The 23,258-nt window shown below is 40.7% G+C and overlaps 1 protein-coding gene across 2 annotated transcripts; it reads left to right on the top strand.

Moving 5' to 3' along the window:
• Positions 1–283: 283 nt before the first annotated feature.
• fam193a (family with sequence similarity 193 member A) lies at positions 284–19,804 on the top strand. Of its 2 annotated transcripts, none has more exons than XM_023293541.3 (23): positions 284–682; positions 2,146–2,220; positions 3,999–4,241; positions 6,748–6,923; positions 7,035–7,202; positions 7,611–7,857; positions 8,063–8,187; positions 8,418–8,565; positions 8,674–8,748; positions 8,842–8,916; positions 9,006–9,118; positions 9,522–9,764; positions 10,314–10,470; positions 10,639–10,785; positions 11,514–11,792; positions 12,136–12,358; positions 12,453–12,761; positions 13,873–14,155; positions 14,287–14,473; positions 15,233–15,472; positions 16,962–17,868; positions 18,372–18,453; positions 18,792–19,804. In XM_023293541.3, exons 1-23 carry the CDS (start codon positions 461–463, stop codon positions 18,883–18,885), a joined length of 4,818 nt encoding a protein of 1,605 aa, XP_023149309.2. In that variant the 5' UTR covers positions 284–460; the 3' UTR covers positions 18,886–19,804. The 2 variants fall into 2 exon arrangements, with proteins under 2 accessions (XP_023149309.2, XP_023149308.2); XM_023293540.3 differs by having other exon boundaries at positions 12,453–12,809.
• Positions 19,805–23,258: the final 3,454 nt, after the last annotated feature.

The following is a 23,258-nucleotide window of genomic DNA, read 5'->3' as shown; positions in this document are numbered from 1 at the left end:
TGCTGTTAAAATGTGCTGTTTGCAGTTCTGTTTATTTATTTATTTTATAACTGAGTAAATATATTTACACAAATTTTGAGTAAACAATCGAAAGCAAGTAGACTAATTATGAGGGTTGTTTATTTATTTATTTTACCGTAAATGTTTATTTTAACAAACTTTCTTCTTCTAGGTTTCTACAATGTGATCTTACAAAAAAAACTCAATTTCCCAGAAGCGCCTGGGCGGGGAACGCGCAGTTGCGTACTACGCAAGCTGAAGCTTGGTTGAGGCAGTCCAGACAGAGGCCATATTGGAATCTATGAAGTCGGCTTACACTTTGATGGGACTGAGTGTCTGTCGTTTTGGGGGTCTCTAAATCGTTATCCCGGTTTCTCACCCGAGTGATCGAGCCAGGCATTCCGCTTGAGACTCTGCCAAGTCTGGACGGCAAGTTGTCTCGCCTCTTCCGTGGAAAAAAATGAGTCCAACCGATGCTAAACGGGGGGCTAAACGCAGGAAGAACAAGCGGGGCGGTGGCAGTAGCTGCAGTGCTGTCTGCAATACCAGCGGTGGCAAGGCCGGGGTTGCTTCGGCCCTGGGCTGTGCGGGAACAGCAACACCGGCATCTGTCGTCAATTTTTTAGCACCTGGGAGTACAGGCAACGGGAATATGGGGTCCATCACGGGCTTAAACGGAGAGGTAAGTTGTCACACAATGTTAACCGGTGGATGTCAAAACGGGGGCGACTAGCTAGCAGCGTTATCATCGACACATCTGATTCGGGCCCGAGAATGATGCGAGTGAGGCAGCTAGCTAACTAAAAGTGCAACGTAGCCTGTAATTAACCGGCTTAATTACAGCTAGTGGTGGTTGTTGTGCTCTGTAGAGTGCCGTGCCAGCCAGCAAGCGATATAACCGAGCTATTAAACTAGCCTTATTGTGTTGTTGCGAACTAGCATAAACATTAGGCTAACTTGCTTAAGTCCTGGTCGAATGCTGTGACTCCATCGTTAGCTTAAGTTCCGAGATCGTAGCTTTATCCACATCAACATGGACGCTGCGAAGCTTTATTTGTGAACTAATACACTCCACGAAGGTGGAGATTAAATTAGCCAAGCCAAGATTGTTCTAGAGTACTACTAAGTTCAACACAATCTTCTCACAGGCTGTTATTACACAGATAAACATCAATGCTAGCTAATGCTAACAGTTAAGAACACTAGCAACTTCATCTCTGTCGAGTCTCAGTGTGTTCACTAAGTCACCTTTTGAGGTTTCTGGATTATAAAGCTTTAAGTTTAACTGGGTTGTATTTGCTCAAGGCGGACCTAATCCACCAAACTAACTTCAGTTGTCGAAGTTAACTTTACAGTTGGCATTTAAACAACTTACACTGATACCAAAGGATGTTGTTTTGTTTGTAGCAGATTTATGTTAAATAGATGAGCTCCTAGATGTTGTTAGCCTTCTTGGTCACACAAAATCGCAAATGTAGCCCTCAGTTACTTAGTTGTTCTGCATGGAAGTGTGCTCTCTGTGCTTTAGTGCATATTTAATGCACTCTTGTCACCATTTAGGTAATCAAAGACTTCCACATAGCACATGTGCATATGATGGAGATACACACAGTGCGTTTGTTTTGCTCACAGTAGTAACTACACACGTGTTTGTATGCCTACAGTGGTTTGTCTAATAAGGTTTCATCGCAGGAAAATGCTGTAGTATTGTTTATATGATATTGCCATAGCCATCTATCTACTGTTAAGTTGAATTTAATTCTTGGGTCTCAGTTATCAGTTTAAAATCTGTCATTTTATGCAAACTGTCAGCATGGCTACATACTGTAGACATTTTAGGTAAAGTGAGGAATATGTTTTATTGGAATTTGCATGTGCTCACTCCTGAATATCCAGACTTAATTTATGGACAAATTATGTTGATATTGCAGTCTATCTGCATCCCAAGGCTGGTCTAGCCGAAGTACATGCTCACATGGCCACACATAATGAGTTCACCATAGGTCCAGAACAAAATCAGCAATACTGACAGGTGGTTCACTTTTAACTCCTTCTTATTGCAAGTTTTACAGGCTCCAATTATTCAGCCAAATAAGTGACAAATGGTCAGTCCACTGTAAACACCGAGTTGTTTCTGTCCCTCAGGTCAAAGTGAACAACAGTGTTACACCACAGTTTACAGAAGGACCAGTGAACGCTGACTTCTCCGGAGTCCTTCAGGTAAATTTACATCAGGTTTTACAGAAGTTCATCGAACAGCACTTAAAGATTTTTCTCACAAAATCCTTTCCCATTTGCCAACGAATTTACACCTGATGGCAGAAATGTAGGTTCAGTAGATGAGGAAGTACGCTCCCAGATTTGATCTGATTTGCTAATTTCTTGGATTTTTAATGTATTTAAAACATTCAGTGTCTGGGGTTACACAGTCATCACAAATCTCAAGCATATTCGGTTCTTATGGGACTTGCTCCAAATACAGTTATTCTTTCAGCAACAGCAGCCCATCAAGATGCTTGAACATTTGTATTCGATCTGCACATCTGAAGCACAATGGCAGCCTTTCTTTTAGGAGTAGTAGGATTTAGTGCTGATAATTCTGAAGCAGCTTTTAGTTTCATTGTGCCATATTTTTAGTAACTGTTATCAAAACATTTGCACAAGAGGTAGAAAAAAGCATACAACATGAACTTTATAAAAAAGTATGTCTTACTGCTGTGAATAATGAGCTGTGCTTGCGTATATACAAATTTCTGTCATAGGTAAAGTTACATGAGGCAGTTACATCAGTCTGTTTGAGAGTTTATACAAAAGATATTACCATGTGCATCGCTAAGTTTGTCCAAATATGATGCCACATTTACATGCAGAGTCGTGAACACTGAATAGGGCTGTAAGTCTGATTTTGTGTTTGTGTATCGTTCAAAAAAGCATTTTATTCAGCACACAAAATAATACGCTCCAAGTTTGTCGAAAATATGTCATGTGGCTGCTGGCCTGAACTACCTTATGTTTTTGTCACCACACCTGGTTGGTTTTTTTTTTGTTATGTTATAAACACTGCTTTTGTTCAGGTGATAAGAAATTACCCCGGGACAGGCAGCACTCACATTATGATAATTTTTGAAAGTTCATTGTTGTAATAAATTGTAAGCAGAAACTTATTGTATTGAATCAATCCATGAACTACTTCGGTTGTTGTCTAGTTTGATCTTTGCAATATATCTACATACGCTTGTGAACATTGTTGTCGGGGGGGATTGACCAGCAGTTGGACTTACTGCTCTGCTTTTCGGTGCTTCACTTATTCAGTCAGAATATACCACTGCTGCAGGAGTGGGTGAAGCTGAGTAACCCACAGCACCCACAGATTCAGAATCTCGTGGGATCAACTGATACACCTATAAAATGTAATTGAAATGGATTCAAAGCAATCATTTTTCAAAAATCCCAAAGCCGTCTTACTCTTTGATAAATACCATCAATGTGGATATCATTAATTAAAGCTTCTGGCTGCTAATTATGTGTTTGTGCTCCTTTGTGCTTCACTGACTGACGGGGCTGCACATGAAGAAAAGGTTTCAGTGATTTAATGGAGTGCAATGGGCCTGTTTAGACAGCTGGTGTACCTGGAGTCAAGTGGGTCACAAAAGATTAGCGTCTGACCTGAGTTAATATATACTGGATTGTTTCCAATGTAGGAATCGGTGTTGGCAAACTTAAATTTTCCTTAAAAATTAAAATGTGGCGCATTATTTTTAGAGATAGGGTTTCATTTGACAATCTTCACCGGGTAACATAGTTAGATATTCATATTTTTCTGTGAAATAGAAAGTAAAATGTGAGTATTTACAAGTACTCACAGTTTCTTCTTTTGATTTAGCTTGCTATTTTGAAAAGCAATCATACAGCAACTTAATGCAAATGCTAAAGTGTGTGTGTACCTCACTGTATTTTTTTTCTCTCTCACTTTCTTCCTCCAAATGTACCCACCACAGACCCCATTCACGTTTGGCCTGAACCAGCGAGCGCCCTACACAGCTGGTGATCGCTGCCTCCTATGCCGATGTGAGCGTAAAGACAGTGTCGTGCCTTCAGAGACAGGCATCTCAGGCCAGAACGGTACAGCACAGCCCGCCAAAACACCCAGTGCCCTGCAGCTGCCTCTGTGGGTGTGCTCTGACTGCAGGCGCACAGTGGAGAAGGAGGACAGACACACTGCTCTGGAGCACTCGTTGGGGGTAAGACGCTGAAGAGATTTTAACATTAACATAAGTTTGTGGCTGTACTGAAAGGGCTGTGTCTCAAATCCTCCAGTTTCCACAGTTCTAACAGTATCTATCTCTGCACCAGTGCCACATATCTGCAGTTAGACTCTCCCAGCTGTCTTTCAGTGGATGATGCAGCTCTTAACTTCTGGTTCTTTGCCAAAATGGCCCAAACAGATGCAGCAATCATGAACAGCAGCTGTTGCTGCAAAGACAATATAATGGTGAAAATACAATAACTTAATTTATGGCTTTGCTGTGATTTAGCCAACTAGATAACTGCGTCTAGCTGCTTCCTCTTCACATTTGCAATTTGTCACGTTCCTTGAACAAACAATGTTGTTGTGGGTCAATACAGCACACAATGAATGCATACATGGTTATTTCATTAAACCTTTTCAGTTTGTCTCAAGTGCAGCATTCGGTGATTATTTATTGTCAGAAAACTGAAGTGATTAATCAAAAAAGTAGCTGGTAGAATAACTGATCTTGAAGATGACTGAGTTTGCAGGCCTACTCTCAAGTATATTCCTTTCTTTTAGATGGTTTCTAGTTTGCAGTTGGTGGATTCCTTCACACATCAGAGTGTTACTGTAAATGTCTTCTCAGGGTTATGTTGTATCGACAACATGATGCGTGTGAAGGCTCTAACTGCTTCATATAAAGAGCTTCTTTATGTTGGACTGCCCATGATGTGTGCTCAGCTTGAGTCTTTGTAAGAACAACACGAATGTCACTGTGGAAAAATCTTGTGATTCAACATGTTTTTCCACTGAAATATAAAGTCGCATTTCTTCTTTTGGGCTGCATTTATAAGGGTGTAATTATTGGTTGTAATTACTAAAGCTGTTGGGTATTAACGAGTCCTGAACAGAGTCTAAACTTAAAAAGGAAGTGAACCACCTTTATTATCTCTTTTGCAAACAGTTGTTTTACAGGCTGATTTGATTTGCAAAAAAAAAAAAACCTAAGAGATATTCACTGTATTCAAGAACTACCTAATGCAAGATACTGTTGTCGCAGCTTCTATATTCGTGCTGTCATTTATTGATACTGAGCATTAAGGTACATTTTGGGGTTATGACTTTATCCTCAAATAAACATTTTTACCAGTCAGAGGGAATGTTTACTCATCTCTGCTAATCCCATTTTTTAAACAGGATTTATTTGTGGCATATTTGACTGTACGTTTATATATATATATATATATATATATATATATTATAATTATATATATATATATATATATATATATATATATATATATATATATTTTAAAAAAAGTCTTATATCCAAATGTAGACTTAAGCTGACCAGTATTAAGCGTGATTGTTGTATTTTAACTCAAAATTACATTGTAGTAGTCCCAGTGTCTTTGTAGAACTGGCTCCATTGTAAATGTTGGTGCTTTGGCCTTGGATGTTGGGTTTAGGTTTGGTTTCCTCATGAATGTATTGTTCAGTTGAATGTAACCGGAGGGCTGTACTATGCTGACTCATAGCATCATATCCTGTTGTCAAGAAGACCAAGTAACTGGAAAACTTTAATGACGAAGCAGCTGTAGAAAGGATGCTTTTAATGTCTCTGTGGTCAACATTTGTTGTTTCTACACATGCTCTGTAAATGAACTGACTTGACTTGACATATTTACGGCGGAGGTCTAATAGTCGTAGTCACTGATATCAGCAGACATAGTGCTGTTTGTCTCTGCTAACTGAAACTTCTGACAAATTTAGGAGGATTTGTGCCTGTGAACCATTTTTGAATTTGCAGTGGAACAAAGGGTAAAATGAAAGATGTTTGCTAAAGTTGTGTGAGTCGTAAATTATATAGATACATAGTTGGTATTATGCTCACATAAACCTATTCTGACAGAGGCACAAGGCTTGTTCCTTGAATTGGCTGGTTCCATCCATCATAATAGGACATTTCTGTCATGGAGATATATAAAAAATAATATTTAAAAATGCTTTGTTTATTAATTTGTTGAAATGTATATTGTGACTTTTATATGACCATCCTGCTTGTTGTTTCTGGACATCATATGGTGAAGGACACTCACATAACCATAAACCTTCATTTGTCAGCTCATAGTATGTCTACTTTATTGGCCTTGTAGCACAGTAGAAAGGAATTCTGATGTCTAGCAATTTCCAGACCTCTTTGACCAACCGACCCGCTTTATAAAGATAATCTTTCTCAATGAGCCATAGTGAGAGAGAATCAGTGAAATCACAAAAAGTAGCCTTAATTACAGAGAGTAGATTGAGATTCACATTATTTGCCCTATTTTAAACCTGCTAAACATTTCAGTGTGTGTTGCTCACATGTTTTGTCTTTTAGACTTTAGAAATCAAATTGTGATACACATTATCATCTTCAGTGTCTCTGATTTACCAAACAACACCAACATTTTTAAGTTTCTTTAATACTCCGAACACGATGCGTCTTCAAGTGATGTTTGTCATATTGTCCACAGAGTCAGGACTTTCTTTTGCACATGCCTGTGGGTAATGGAAACCTGGGCCAGGAGGCGGCCACGGGGGACAGACTGACCACTGCTGCGCCTACACTACCCATGCTCCCTGCCCCGGACCTCACTGCACCGATGCCTGCTGATACAGTATGCAGCTGTGAAGCCTGCAATGAGAGGCGGTCAGTACAGATCGATTTACTCCAGAGTACATTTACATTTTACATTTCTGCTTAGTGAGTTTATTCTTTGTGCGTTTTAATGAAATCTTCATGAATTTATGGAAAATGCAGGGAGATCTCTGCTGAGTCAGAGAGGGAGTCGCAGCAGCTGCAGAACCACTGGTCAGAAGTTCGCTATTTGGTGCGGTACATCTACCGACAGACAGGAACTCCACTTGCAGATGACCATGACCAGCCACTCGAGAGAGACAAGGAGGGAATGAAGGAGCTGGTGGACAGGTATTACCAAGAACAGCGCCATCTTATTTCTTTCTATAATCCTTTATGGTCTGTTTTCCACTAGAGGTCTCTATTGAGTTGTAAAAGCCTTTGTTGATGCAGGAAACAAGCTTCTCCAAAAACAATCAGAGGCGTGAGAGCCTTTGAAAGCTATGATGTCAACAATCTGAACCTGCTTCCTCTTTTAGAGTAGTCAGACAGGTTAAAAGGCCCATAAAAGAGCATATTTACTTTGTTAATGGGATGTTTACCTGTTGAAACAATACGTTGAACCATGACGTGACTAATTCAGGAGTCATTGTAAACCAAAGAAGATTAAGGAAAGAAATCCAGATTTATTGTGTATTTATGACAACAGATGGCGATTTCTAAAGTTCCATTGTTGGAAATTTTATTCTTCTTGTCTAGACTCTGTGAGAAGGACCCCTATCAGCTCTACCAACGGCTGGAGCAGCAGGCTCGAGAATACGTCTTGGAAATGAAGGTGCGGCTACTGAAGCACCTTTCTGCAGGCTCCAAGACTACAGGACCATCAGGGACGGTGGCTGCAGCCCAGGGTCCTCCTCAAGCCCACCAGTTCATCTCCCTGCTGCTAGAGGAGTACAGCGCCCTCTGCCAAGCTGCACGCACCATCAGCAGCTTCCTGCTCACCCTGGTTAGTTTGCCTTTTGTGTCAGAGATAACCTGTCGGCTGACCAGCAGTGATTTATCCCTTCTCAAGTATGAAAACAGACATTATGTTTGACTTAATCAAGACATTCTTCACCCTTTGTTTCTGTTAATGTTTTAATTGTAATCCAAACCTTTTCTGGTTTCCATTTTTCACTTCCTTTGGTTTTATTTCTCTATTTCTTTTACAGGAGAATGAGCACCTCCAGAAATTTCAGGTGACGTGGGAGCTGCACAACAAGCACCTTTTTGAGAGTCTAGTTTTCTCTGAACCGATCTTACACAGCAGTTTGCCGGCTCTCATTGCACAGCTGAAGTAAGACATTCTTTCTGTTTAAACAAAAATATAACTATGAAATAGACAGCCGTTATTATGATTTCTTAACTAACATATATCCCGCTCATAGTTTACCTTAGCACATAGTGGTTTTAAACTTTCAAATGCTCTATTGCTTTTTGTTAACAGACATAGGTGTCTTTATTTATTTCTGTGCCTTTCAACAAGTGTCCACAGTACTGGGCTTATTCCTAATCCTGTTTTTACAGACATGGCACAGCCTCCCATGATTCATACAATGAAGATATGTACAGAACCTTGTTAGAGAGCTACCAGCAGCTGCAGCAGGACATGGCTTCAGTGGCTGCTGAATGGCAGGAATGTGAGAAGAAGATCGATGAATATGTAGATGAACAGGTACACACATTCAAGATAAAACTGCAAATAGAAAGTAAAAGTATCTTTCCATAAAGATTGTACTTGGTTTATGGTGTTGTTACTGTACTTTATCTGTACCTTTTACAGCTGCTTTTTAAGGTGGAGGGTCAGAGTCCCACCAACCAAAGAACAGAGCCACACAAGTCCTTGATTAGCAAAAATGTAAGTCAGTTAAAATTCTTCAACTTTTCATTCTGTCTTTTGATTTGTTAAGTTTGCAAAATTGTGCTGCTTTCATTATCTGCCTGCTTCCAGACTTTAAAGACGAAGCAGCGAATGCTGAAGGAGGACTGGGAGTTCTTCAAGCAAAGAAGATTTATAGAGGAACAGGTATGCAAAAAGAATGTGAGGCTGTCATGGTGGATTTAAAATTGCATTTGTATGCTTCAGGCAATTTTAATTTTTTCTTCTCTTAAAAGTTACCCAACAGTAAGAAGTCCTCTGCTGGAGATAATAACTTCACAGACACTATGAGAATGCTCTCATCTCGTCTGAGTATTCCAGACTGTCCAAACTGCAATTACAGAAGAAGGTGAGTCTCCAGGATTCACAGATGTGTCATTGTTTGGCCTGGGATCATGCAGTAAATTTTAAACACGCCTAAAATTGGGAAAATGTTGTTTTTTTTTCAACACTGGTTGTAATTTTCTTGTGTCAAATGAAAGATTGTGTACCTCGATTTTGAGATGTCAGAGAATTGATACTATTCTAAATATTATGTCTATGTCTGGCCTAATCAGAGAATTATAAAAAGAAAATCTTAAATTGAGAGTGGGATTGTTTTATTTTTCAACAGTAAAAAACACATTTGTCTTGAGGGGCTTTTGCTTCTCCCATGTTATTTTAAATACTTTTATAAAATATTAGTTTTGAGATTTAGCTGTTAAAATTATTGCAGTTTGCGTTTTATCACAGTTGAGCTCTTCTCTCAACAGGTGCACTTGTGATGACTGTAGTCTCTCCCACATCCTAACATGTGGCATCATGGACTCTCCCATTGCCGAGGACCTTCACATCAAGCTGCCCTTACAAGGGGAACCTCCCCGGGACTACCTAACAGAGGTGCACCCTCCCAGCCTCTCCTCCGGCAGTTCAGCATCTGGCTCCAACTCCAGTTCTCCCATCACCGTTCAGCAGCATCCACGGCTCATTCTACCTGAGGGGGATACCAACACTTTGTAAGCCAGCCGTTTAACATGCTGCCAAAGAGATAAAACGCAATATTATCAGCTCAGCCTTTAAAATAAAGTTAAATTGTGTAAAGCAGCGGCCCCCAACCACCGGGTCGCAAAGAAAGAATAAAAAAATTTTGTTTTATAATTATGTCTAGCGGAGTCTGCAGGGTGTTTTATTTTGAAAAATTACTAGATCGTCTTCCTGTTACTTCCATCTGTACTTGTTTTCCATACTTGACTTTGTCAGTTTTCATGTCCAGCCATTAAATGAGGCCATGAAGAGGCTGACAGAAGAAAAAGTAAATACATATTTAGCAATAAAAAGTAATCTTATCTGTTTAAGACACTTTTTTTTAAATGAAAGAAAGCTATCATTTTTTTTATGTGCACAATGACTAGCCCATAGAAAATTATCTTGCTTGAAACCAGTCCGTGGTGCAAAAAGGTTGGAGACTGCTGGTGTATAGCATAATTTGTCTGTCCTGTTATGAAAAACACTTTCCCCTTCTTTCACTTCCCCTAACCTGACTTTTTCTTCCTCTCTTTCTACAGTGTTAGTGATGACGATGAAGTGCCTCCATTGTCCAGTAAGTTCGGGGACATCTACCCTATGAGCGGTTATGAGGACAACAGCGTTGTAACCGCTGCTGTGAACGGCATCCATAATGACCTAAATGGGGAAGGTGAAAACATGGCACTGAAGGCAGGGGTGAGTTCACTACTTTTAAAAAATGAGTAGTTGAGAATTTCCCTTCCAGGTTTCTGCATGATGAAGCTAATATTCATTATGAGTGGGTAGTTTGGGAAATCATTTGATTACTGCTCTTCATCAATTTTCCTCATTCGATCTTCCTTGTTCTACGTGTTTCTCTCTCAGTCTCCTCACATTACCAGCAGCAGTAGTTCATCAGAAGGTGATGAGGAGGAAGCTAATGGTGAGGTTAGTGGGGAGCCCCCGGGGCTGCAGGAAGAGCTTTCTCCAGGACAGACCAGCAGTCCTCCGCCTTCTTACAGCCACCAACAGGTATTCCCACATTGTCACTTACCTTTCCACCTTTGGGAATCCAGCAAATTAACCTACTGTACATACACAATCTGTGATTTTTAAATGGTTTTATACACCTAAGAAGAAACGATAGTGATCTGTGTAGTTTACTGGGGGTTTTTTGGACTTTTTGAGACATAATGAAGAAGGTAGTGTTACTTTTAACTGGCCTTAATCCCTGCCAGTTGAAGACAGAACTGTTCCGAAGCGTGAAACACATGTAAAGTGTTTAAAACACCAAATGCATCACTGCCTACATTTATTATTGTCAGTGTGGCAGAAGACATTTCTGATACTGTATTTGAAGTAAAATGAGGAAATTATTATTTCTTTTCATCGTACTTATTGAAAAGTAAAAACATCAAATCCTAAACACAGCTGAAAAGAATCTTTGCGGATTGGAACACACCTCTACCGCGTACAAATAGATGCTCAAAAAATGAAGGGAACACTTAAACATCACAATAATTCAACTAAACTTACAGGATATTGATCTGTCCAGTTAGGAAACATACGTGATTGAATTCCCCCCTCTCTGGGTTAATAATTTGCATTTCTACTGTCTATTCTTACATCTCAATAATTTACACAGGGTATATCAATAAGTTAAGTGTTGGGAGCCGTATATTATCTCTATATTTATTGACGGGACCAAGCTCTCCAGAACAGAACTCAACTTGGTTTTGAATTTATATTCCCACCCTCAGGTAGAACAGGTCCAGCATGCCTGTGAGTGCCACGTGTGCAACCAGGACCCCAGCTCCTCCACCCTGGGCCCTGCTACATGCCTGCCCCCTAGTCGACTCCACGCTGCGCCTCACCCCGCTGTCGGACACCAGTTCTTTACAGACAGCAAGACTCCTCCTGCCCACCCTGCCCTCCACCTGTACCCACACATCCACGGCCACCTGCCCTTACACAACTTCTCCCGGCCCCTATTGCACCCTACACTCTACCCACCCAGTCCACCTCTCACACACAACAAGGTGAGGATAATTCTTTAGCCTGTATGTCCTTAAGGCGAGGCATAAGTACGCTTTTCTATCAGATTACTAATCAGTGTGTAAAATTATTGCTACGACATCTCTTTAAGGAAAAACTTATTCATTTCCTTATCACCGGGGACTTTTTTAAGGTTCCAGGAACAATGCTAAGCTTAGTTGTGTTTTAGTTTCGCTTAGTGTCACTGTCATTTTCATGTCTGCCACAAGGGGACACATTGATCCCAGTCTAGGAAAAAACCCAGAAGAGATCCAAAACTGAATTGTGTTCCAGCTCAGACCTGTTCATCTCATGACTCCCCAACTAATGGCATTTTTTTTCCTGAAGCCTCTGCCCCCAAACCCTACATCAAACCACTCAGCGGCCAAGCAGCCAGCCTTCAGCGCGTCATTACCAGAGCATGTATACCAGAACTGCTTTGGTGGTGCAGGTGGAGCAGGTGACTGGAATAGCTCGCTGCAGTGCCTCTCGCTTAAGTTTGAGAATCTGTGGGATGCTGCTGTGATGAAGAGCTGGAATCCGTCTGTGCTGTTGCCTGAATCTCTGCCAGGTGAGCCACTCGGGCGGAGCATAAATGATCGTTGAAACGAAAATAAATCTCAAAGCAAAACCTCCTACAATGATGGCTGTGTGTTACTGTACAGGTGACATGCTTGGACCGCCTCTCGCTGATGTCCCCCTCCCTCCAACGTCATCTATCAGCCCCCAAGGGGAACATCCCTCACTGCCCACACCTCTGCCCCCTTCCTCTTCCTCGTCACTGTCGTCGTCTTTATCATCATCGTCCTCGTCATCGTGCTCCTCTTCAGAAGCCAAAGAGCAGAAGAAGAGCGGCGCCAAGAAAAAGTGTCTCTACAATTTCCAGGATGCCTTCATGGAGACCAACCGAGTGGTGATGGCCACCTCTGCCTCCACGTCCTCCGTGTCCTGTACTGCCACCACTGTCCAGTCAAGTAATAACCCACCCATCCATCTAGCATCTAAAAGACCCAACTCTATAGGTAATATAGGAAGTAGGAGTAGTGGTTAGGTTTGTACTGATGATTTATGATTACATTATTAGACAGTCATCACACCTACAGTTATTATTTGGGTGTGGCATCCATTGTTTAAACCATTAAGATAAGCGGTTTGCTCTTTAAGTGAAATGTAAAAATTAAGCTTCTCATTCATTATTAGCTTCTGTTCAGCAGAATAATCACCCAGGTTCTCTATGACAATAGTTTCTAGGTAATTGGTCCTTTTTATTCAAATGAGAAAGGATGTAGGATGGATGCCTGATGCTGTTTTTCTCAGCATTAAGCGTAGCAGCCATGCTTTTGGAAGCTGTGAACAACTTTACTGCTTTAACAGCACAACTGTTGTTAGTATATATAAGGATGAACACACAGTTTAATGTTAGCATCCAAGTTAAATATATGATGTAGTGATTTGACATTGCCTGTAATCCAAATCATTAAATCTCAGTCATCCTATGAAGCATTTAAAAAAAAAAAAAAGCATCAATTTGTTCAAAAAATGACTAACTGTTGTAACAAAATCGAATTAATTACAAAGCATCCTGTTGAACAAATACTTTCTAAACTAAAAAATATCTACCAACAACTAATTCACACAGCCGGAAAAAAGCAAATTCCTAGCAAGTTTAGTCAGTTAAATTTAAACAGACTTGTGCAACAAAGTAAAAACTTTTTTTTTCTTCAGTTATTGTTCAAGTTTTACCATTTGCTGACCCAGGCTATAGAAGTATTCCAACTATGAGTTGGTTAGAACTATCTATGGGAATGAAAGAGCCTTAGACTTTCAGAGTCAGGACTTCCCAAAATTGCTTCTTCCACTTTGCAACTCTATAGCCCTGTGTAACCTACTAATGTTGATACAAGATTTTTTCCTCTCTTTTTTCCAATTATCCCAAATGTTGGCTATTTACTTTCCCACAACAAGGCTTACTTGTTACTTGTGTCTTTCTTTAGAAGCTCTGTGCATGACCATGTGTTTTAACAAAGTTGGTTTTGTGACTAAGAAAAGGTAAATAGTCTAATTCTTTGCCTTTGTCTCCCCTAGACGATGTATTTCATAATCTCGGTAAAGAGGACCACAGGCAACCCACTTCAGCCGCCCCTAGAAACAGTTCCACAGGACTGACCTCCCTTCCTCCGCTCTCGGGCCCCACCCTACCTCCAGCACCCACCACACACCTCCCCACAATGGGATCACAGCCCTTTCCAAAGATGGCCACTCCAGTCCCAGACTTCGTGGAGTCCCACCAGGGTCTGTGCCTCCCACCTGCAGAACCTCCAGCCTCCTCAATGGACGGTCCCATCAGTGCCCCACCCAGTGTCTGCAGGTAAGCCCACCAACTCAGACTAATGTGATAGAAAAGGTGACTTTTGTTTTTTGAGATGCAGGAAAAAAATCCACAATATTTTAACGTTAGGGCAGATATTCACATGAGGTGGTTTCAAATATGTCTTTCAGTGACCCTGACTGTGAAGGTCATCGCTGCGAAGGGAATGGAGCATACGAGCACCAGCCATATGATGGAGAAGAGAGCCAGGACGAGGACAGCTGCTCCGAGCATAGCTCCTCCACCTCCACTTCCACCAATCAGAAAGAAGGAAAGTACTGTGACTGCTGCTACTGCGAATTCTTTGGCCACGGCGGGGTAAGATGCATGCATTACCTGTTGATATAAACATGTTTGTCTGAAATCAGTATGTTTTCTATGAGGATGGAAGTTAGAAGAGCTTATTGGAATTCTTTCATGTGTTTTTACTGTACATAACATAAAGCAAAAACACATGGGAATATACACCAATCAGCCACAACATAAAAACCACCTGGACCTGCTGCCAGAACAGCTCTGATCATTGTTACATAAACATGGGACCTCTATGGGTGTCCTGTTATGTCTGGTCCTGGGACATCGACAGTGGATCCTTTGAGTCCACTGGGCTGCTGGATAGGGCCTTCATGGATCGAGTTTGTACCAGTAAAAGCTGTGTTGGTACAAAAATATGATCTACGCCACATTCAACCTATCCAATCATAGAGGTTTTGATCTGGACCTGGTCTAAAGTGGTCCAAATGCAAAAAAAAGCTGTAAAATGTCCCTGTTTTTACATTTTGACACAGAAAATAATGGTTTTCCAAATCAAAAATGATGCTTTAAAGAGTCTTTAGCCTCTGTATGACATTCTGTTCAAGATTTGACCCATCTAAGCTCACTGACTTGATCTGGACCTGGTCTAATGTGATCTTGATGCAAAAATAAACAACAAATAAAACTATGAAATCCAATTTTTTGGAAGTTCCATGGATAGATTAACAGTTTTACAAATCAGAAACTGTAGGTTAGTGTAATGCAAGAATTTATTCATCGTACCCTTACTGATTTCAACGTTCTCTTTTTTTTAATTTACAGCCTCCAGCTGCTCCTACTAGTCGAAACTATGCAGAGATGCGGGAGAAGTTGCGCTTGCGTCTGACAAAACGCAAAGAGGAACAGCCCAAGCGTGAGGAGCAGCAGCCGGTGATAGAAAGAGATGGTGGAGTGGAGGACCACAGGCGGGTGGAGGACCTGCTGCAGTTCATCAACAGTGCAGACAGTAAACCTGCTTCCAGTTCTAAGGCAGCCAAACGAGCCAGGCATAAACAGAAGAAGGTAACTGTCTCTTGTGATCAATTCAGAGACCTTTTTAAAATAATCAAAATCACCGCCAGTGTGATTTTGATCATTTTAGATGGATACATCTAGGCTTAAGGTTGACGTTACAGATCCTGCAACTACAACCACTGCTGTTCCTGTATCTTGAGGAGCAGAACCTTACTAGGGCTGAAACGATTCCTCGAGTTATTCGAGTAATTTGATTACTAAAATTCCTCGAGGCAAACTTCTCTGAATCAAGGCTTCGTTTAATCCACTGTATAGAGCCAAGGTCACTAATTGGTGGACCATTCCCTGTGTCTGGACCCAGACTTCAAGCTATACGGACCCGGACCTATAATCAAAAAATTATAAGGGGATTTTAAATTTGACAGAATGCTTGTATTTACACCGGCGCAGCTTTGTAGTGTTTACGGTGTTTAGCAGATCTGAGGACTGAACTACGAAGCCAGTTTAACATAGTCAGACTTTCTTTGTGTGAGTCGACAAAAACTAAAACCTCAGTCAGAGTTAACAGGTACAATGTTTTTCAACTTTCTTTGTTAACTCAGACTTTCTGCTGCAAATTCGTGACACAAACAGGAGCGTTTAATGCATCGTTTGACTCGTTTTCCGCACAAAATGAACCGATCGCGAACAGGTTGTTTTAATGGAGAGCAATGAGGAACATAAAAATTTATGATGGTAAAAAGCTGTGACTGAAAATTATGTAAGTCAGGAATGCTGGTAGAAAACTGTTAAATGTGCGCAATGTACTTATTTTACTGGTCAATGTAGCTGATTATTGATAACAGACAGCTGCACAATAAAACTATTAAACTTCATATATTTCAACATGATATTGTATAGAAGTGCTGTTGTAGATAGATAGATAGATAGGTAGATATGTAGATAGGTAGATAGATACTTTATTAATCCTGAGGGAAATTCAAGTATATATGTGTATGTAACCCCTGTGATAGACTGGTGACCTGTGCCCTAAGTCAGCTGGGATAGGCTCCAACCCCCCTGCAGTCTTAATGAGGAGTAAGCGGTTTATAGATGATGGATGGATGGATGGATGTTACTGTTTTGTCATTATGCACTTTAACACCAAGTCAAATTCCTTGTATATGAAAACCTACTTGGCTATAAATCATCCTGATACTGATTCCAGCGAAAGCAGCTGTTTGAAACTGTCATTTTTTCCCACTTCTACCATGCTGCTCAATAAACAACAGCTCATTCTCGCCATGGTTGAACATATACGGCTCTCCTGTGCCTAGTTGTGTACTTCTGTTATATTTCTGTAGTTGTACGGCTGTAAAATTTTGCATTACAGATCGAGGCAAATTTCCCTTTGGGGACGATAAAGCTTACGTTATCTTACTTCTCAAAACTTCTTGGAAATACGGTAACTCTTCTTGTGCATACAACAGGGATCTTTTTGTCGATAGCTAAGATTGCAGTTGTCATTACGCTGAAAGTGTGTCTCTGTGTGCTTCAGATGGAGGAGAAGGCACGCCTGGAAGCGGAGGCCCGCGAAAGGGAGGAGCAGCAGTTGTTGGAGGAGCAGCAGCGTCGGCAGCGGCAGGAAGAGGAAGAGGCAGCACTTCAAAAGGAGCTGCTTCGGCTGCAGGAGCTGCAGCAACATCGTGCAGCCAAGAAGAAAAAGAAAGAGAAGGCGAAGGAAAACACAGCCCCCCCTCAAAACAACCCACAACCCCTCAAACAGACAGCTCAGAACGTCCTAGATAATCTCCACAACGGAAAGTCGCAGCTGCTTCAAACCCTCATCCGCCTCCCCGACCAGAAGGAACCCAGATTCGACCCTGTACACCAGCCCAACTTACAGCACAGCCCAAAACGCACCACTGAAAAGGGGTTTTCTACTGACACCAACATCCCCCACTCTCCTGCCCCGCTCCATAATGGCACCTCTACATCTCCCTTCGACATCAACGGTAAAGTTAAGGCCAAGCAGTCTACAAAGATGGCCACTTGTGAGGCTGCAGTAAAGAGAGCCTTTGAGTCACCCAAGAGCTCTGATGTGCCTACAAAGGTAGCTAACGGTACCGCCCTGACCCTGACCACTTCAACAGACACCAAAGCGATGCGAGTCAGGCCGGCCGAGGCTCTAGCTTCTCTCCCGACCACTGAACAACAGAGGGAAGAAAGGAGCGCCAACAGAAGTGCTAGTGGAAAAAGGCAGGAACAGCAACAGCAACCTCTTACCCAAATAAAGGAGGACAGGAAAGGTCCCCCGGTGTCGAACCCTTCCCCTTCTCCCCCTCCAGCCTCCCAGTCTGAGCTGACCCAGCAGAACGGCAAACCTCCCAGTGCAGAGTCCCCACAACCTAAAGGCAAGACCAAGAAGAGCAAGAAGAAGAAGGGGGACAAGAACAGCTCAATAGGTTGGTATCATTATGGTTCACACTCATACTTTGAAGATTTATTTGTGTGTTAACGATATAACAGTCCATGTCCAGTATTTTTATCTTGGTTTCAATGGCCATTTATACTGCTGAAGTAGCTGGTTTGGCTCCCCAGACATCATAATAGGTGAGGGACATACGAACAGTGTCCTAAATAGCTTACTCAGAGGCAGCTTGACTGGCCAACATCTATTTCCTCGTTGTCTCCTGGGTATTCTGTGGTATAACCTCAGCGTGGTTAGTGAATGTGTGCACTCCGCAGATTGCTGATCTCATTTACATCGACTACCATGAGCAGGAATCAGGGGGACTTGTTTAATGCACTTGTGCTTATATGCTCTAAACAAAATTTTAAAATACCCTAATGCATGCTCAGGCTTACTGCGGCAGCTTAGTCGAGAAATGGTATCCAGTACATGACCTTCATAGGCCTCCTACAAAGAAAGTATATTTGAAATGAGATGTTTTCTGTTTTGTATTAGATGATGTATTCTTGCCCAAAGACATCGACCTCGATAGCACTGAAATGGACGAGACGGAGAGGGAGGTGGAGTATTTCAAAAGGTACCTTCCAAATTCAGATTTCTCAAATATTTCTCTCTGGATCAAGCAGTTGATGTAGTTTGTGTAGGGTTTTACCATGAGTAAAGGTACAAAATCACTCATATACAAGTACTATTTCCAAATTCATAGCTGGCTAGCAATGTAAGGAAAGAAATTTGCACTGCTGAAAGCAATTGTGTATGTTAACTTGTGAAAAATATTCTGAGGAGTTGCCTGGAAATGTTTTTAGGAGGAAATAAAATCACTCTGGGTGTTTATTAAGCCTATAGGATACTTTACCCACTAGAAAACACATGGAGAATACATCTGTGTATGGTTTTTTTTTTTTTCATTTTCAGATTTTGCCTGGACTCTGCCCGGCAGACCCGTCAGCGGCTTTCCATCAACTGGTCAAACTTTAGTTTGAAGAAAGCCACGTTTGCTGCACATTGAGGGTGTTAGTGAGTGACTGTCAGGACACAATCAGTACCTTATCAGCTATACAAACTCACCCCAGACCCTCCACCCTTGTCCATTTACCTCCACCCAACTGTTGTCCTCCCAGAACTTCTCTCCTGCTGTGCCCAAATCACACCCACGCTGCCTTGCTTTATTCTTGTCACTGTGTGGTTCCAACACAGATCCATCTGGACTGATCCACCTGCAGAACTAAAACAAAATGAAATGAAATGACACAAAAAGAATCACAAAAAGCTACTTGACATCTGATTAGTTTTCCTTGCGTGCTTGTGTGCTTTTAGTCTGAGTTGGGCGTTGACTGAAAAAGCCATGGTCTGAAATAATTTTCTTACATTGGCTTTCCTGTAGTCAAAAGATGCTTGCTATGTCTGGATGGTTTCCTCCCAAAAAAAGAGACAATGGAAACTACAAAAAAAGAGAAATGTAATGAATTAAAAGCTGTATTTGAGATATTGTGGCTTACTATCCCATCGTTTCCTGTTCCTAGCACGGCATCTCATCCACAGGATTGACAGGGGAATGGGCTTGGTTAGCTGATTTCCACTCTTCCCCCTCCCCACCACCATCACCACCACCCCCCTGTTTCACAGAGAGGAGGAAGGCGTAATACTTGACAATGTTCTTTTTTGGTTTTTAAGTTCTGTTTAACAAACTGTTGAGTAAAAGTGTACCAGTTACAGTTTTTGTTTTCTTTATTTTTGACCTGTAGCCAGCTTGTATCAGAATACTTTCAGAATGAAATTGAAAAAGAACAATACTCACACTATCAGTCTGTTATAGAGTGTATATTGTATTAACACTGAAGCCAAACTGGCTACTTTTAACATATTGTTAAGTAATATTAAATCTTGTCTTTCTTTTTTGAAAGATGGAATACAGTAGTATGGCAGGATTATGTGTCTTGTGTCAAATCTTATTTCTTATTTCTACATGCAGTAGAAATTGTCAAAGGACACACACGCTTAATACTACACTTACATTTTCAAGAAATTGTTTAACATTGATGTGAGATATGCTTATTCACATTCTGGCAAAAAGATAGTTGAGAAAATGTATACTTTACTCATATTTGTCAACTAAATCCAAGGCTATAATGAGCAGGCAATTAGCTTAGAGATAATAAACCGATAAGAAAATTTGCCTGCTAGATGTTAAAATTAGTACAAGTTTGACATGCATGTAAGCACCCTTGATTACACATTGGTTTTCTGTTGAATTAAGCACAGGAAATGTAAGTGGGCGAGTTGTGCTAAGAGGAAGATTTTGTAACCATTAGCTGTGTAGCTAGCTTACTGGCTGCTACGTGCCATTATGATTACGATACACATATAAGAGTGAAATTGATTTTAGCACTGGAATTTAAGAAAAGTCCACAATTTAACTTATTCTACTTAATTTTTCCTTAAATTTGCCCAATAATGTGGACTATTTGTCTATCAGGCACAGTAATTTAATGGAACTGTCTTCACTATGCCTGGCAACTGCATAAAACAGTCGCTAAACTCTGTTTTATACACTTTTTTGTACAGGTTAAATAATACAACATGTTATAAGGCATATTTTGAGGTGTTGGTAGGTACATTTTATTGCTACATGAGTGATGAAATAGCTATTTCCCTCATGTCTTCGGATTTTGTGCTAAACTAACTGTTAATGGTCCTGTACTGTGCCCTTTTTCAGCTAATTAATGAAAGTATCACATGTCCTTAGATTGTGTTTTTCAATATTTCCGCAAAAAATGCTGCGAAGATGGTTCCTTCCACCATGACTATAATCCCCGGTTTTAGCCTAAGCAGTCAGTTTCAGTGTCTGTAGCTTTAAATGTAGCTAAATGGTTGCTGTACACACCTCCTTCAGGAAGAAGACTCTCTGCGTCTGGGATTTACAGTGCGGAGCAAACTGTTGATGGCACTTTCTATTGCTTCTAACTTTCTGTTTGAGTGATAATTTTACATGATGATATTGACAAATTCACTGCACAGCTGTTTTTAAGTCGTGTATGATGATGTGAAGAACAGCTTTTTTTTGTTGGCAATTTGGCTTTATTAATACAGTATATGTGAGCAAAGAGAGAAGGAAACTTGTAAAGGGCTGACACTGGCTGAGTTTAAGTTCAACTGGAGCACAGCAGGCGACAAAACACAGTAATTCACACAGTCCTTGTTCACTGGTTTCAAATTGGTTTCCACCATCTTTGAATGTCCCTCAGTGTTATAGTTTCCACTAAATTCTGACCTGTGAGCATGCGATCAAAGGTAACTTTAGCCACATTAGCCATACAACATGCTAACACTAACAATTTTCCTATTGTTTTGGGGATACTGCCATCAAAAAGAAAAGTAAATTCGTTGGTATTAAAGTGCCTCAGATGTTGGGAGTGCATGAAACTATTGTGTTCACTCTTGGAAAAGAATATTTGGTGTTTTTTTTTGCACGTAACGCATTTTAGTGCAGAAACAGCTTTGGAGACTAAAAAGCCTGGTGGACTGAGAAGTAGCTGCTCTTACTTGGAAGAATGGGAAGAATTATACAAAGTTTTAGCCTGGCGACTATTTGTTGTTGATTTTCTACATATAAACCTGATAAAACTCTAGTTTTCCAGCAAATTAAAGGGCAGTTAGAAGAATGGCAGTAGAAAGCATCTACATAAACTTACAACTTCAAGTTTTTAACACAGAAAACACAAGAAAAATGGATTTTCAATAATAATGGCCTTTAATCCTGAGTGTTTAAAAGTGATATCAGTCTTCGCAACAGGTAGCTTACTCAGCAAGTATGCAAAATAAGTGTATTTCTTAAAACGCTTAACTAATTTTCAGCAGAAACCTTAGCATGACCATTTCCATGTAAGAACCGGTGCACTGTATGCACTTTAGCAGGAATTTTACCCATTCTTCTGCAGCCATATGCAAGGTTGCAGGGTGAGTCACACCCTAACATACGAGTTCCTTTTGGGAAATCCACAAATCAACAGTCATAATCAATCTAGACTGGACTTTGTAACTGAGTCAAGTTGATCCCGAGGTTCATTTTCAGTTGTGAAGCATGTTGAACTAAAGGCAGCTATACTTCAGCATTTACATGCAGATCTATTTCACATGCGTTAATCATAGAACTGTGCTGAAAATGAATTTGAGGCAGTTATGAAATCAAGTACATTCCCTCAGGGTAAAGCGAGCGTGAAATGAGGTCACGCTTTGGCTTATCTAGATGTAGATGAGTGAATACATATCTTTCAGTGAACACTGCTGGCAGGACAAAATGTTCAACACTGATTAAAGCTTGTATTTTTCTACCAGTTATTATTTAAATAATTAGGCATACTGACACTTTTCTGAACTTTATGTGAGCCACTGAGTCAAGTGGTGCAAAATTAGATCTTCTTACTTAATGTGTAACTCTAACCAGTTTGACGCAAACTTAAGGAACTGATCTCAAGTTTACAGTCGCAGTTCACTTTTGTTAGTGAAACAGTACAGTGATGTGCGGCATTTCAACATGCAGAATAATTACACAGTCTCAATCTTACCTCAACAGGAAACTACAATGAAACAGCTCTTGATTTAGTAAAATATGGAAATGTTGGGTGTAAATGTATGAAATAGTCATAGATTATATTTATAGCCAAGTGGACAATGTGGAAGAGGAAGTGAGCTACCGCTGTGATCATCGGTGTGACTGCTTCCGCTATATTTCCCCCAAGAGTTACTGTCTCTTAAAACAGAGGGATTTTACTATGAACGATGAATGAGAGCACCTCGTACAAGAAAAGACAAAAGGTTTTGCTTTGTGAGAGCTGCCAGATGTGACTCATTAATTATCACCGCTATGAATGACTGTCTGGCTGTTTGTAGTGCGTGCTCGCTCTCAGTCACCGGTGACGCAAGATTGGATCTACCACATTTAGGCAAATGCCCCACAAAAGTACACAAACGTCGTCGAGTGAAAAACACCCAGAAAAATGTCTGAAACGCAAACGTAGGCCGTGATCTAAATAAGACATCACGACCTATGAAAATAGCGACGGTTTGTGTTTTGTGATATGTGCAAAGATATAAGCCACTTGAGCATTCCTTCTGTTAATATTAGATTTATAATTCTGTAATAGTCATCCTGTGTCCTTTGAAAATGTCTCCTTAATTGGACTTTTGTTGTAAAGACGTGGGAACAGCACAACAAAATGGTGCAGTCACAGCAGTCTGACAATGACAGGGCTCAATAGGTTTATTAGAAGTTGCCTTGTAGTTTGTAATCAGAATGCTGTTCTTCTGTTCTTTTCATTGTTACCTGCCTGGAGCGCTTCAGGATCACATACAATTCCAAGGAGGGAATCCCCCAACCCCGTC

The sequence above is a fragment of the Amphiprion ocellaris genome, chromosome 4 (assembly GCF_022539595.1).
Source record: "Amphiprion ocellaris isolate individual 3 ecotype Okinawa chromosome 4, ASM2253959v1, whole genome shotgun sequence".
Taxonomy (NCBI): domain Eukaryota; kingdom Metazoa; phylum Chordata; class Actinopteri; family Pomacentridae; genus Amphiprion; species Amphiprion ocellaris.
This window is presented reverse-complemented; position numbering and strand designations above follow the sequence as displayed.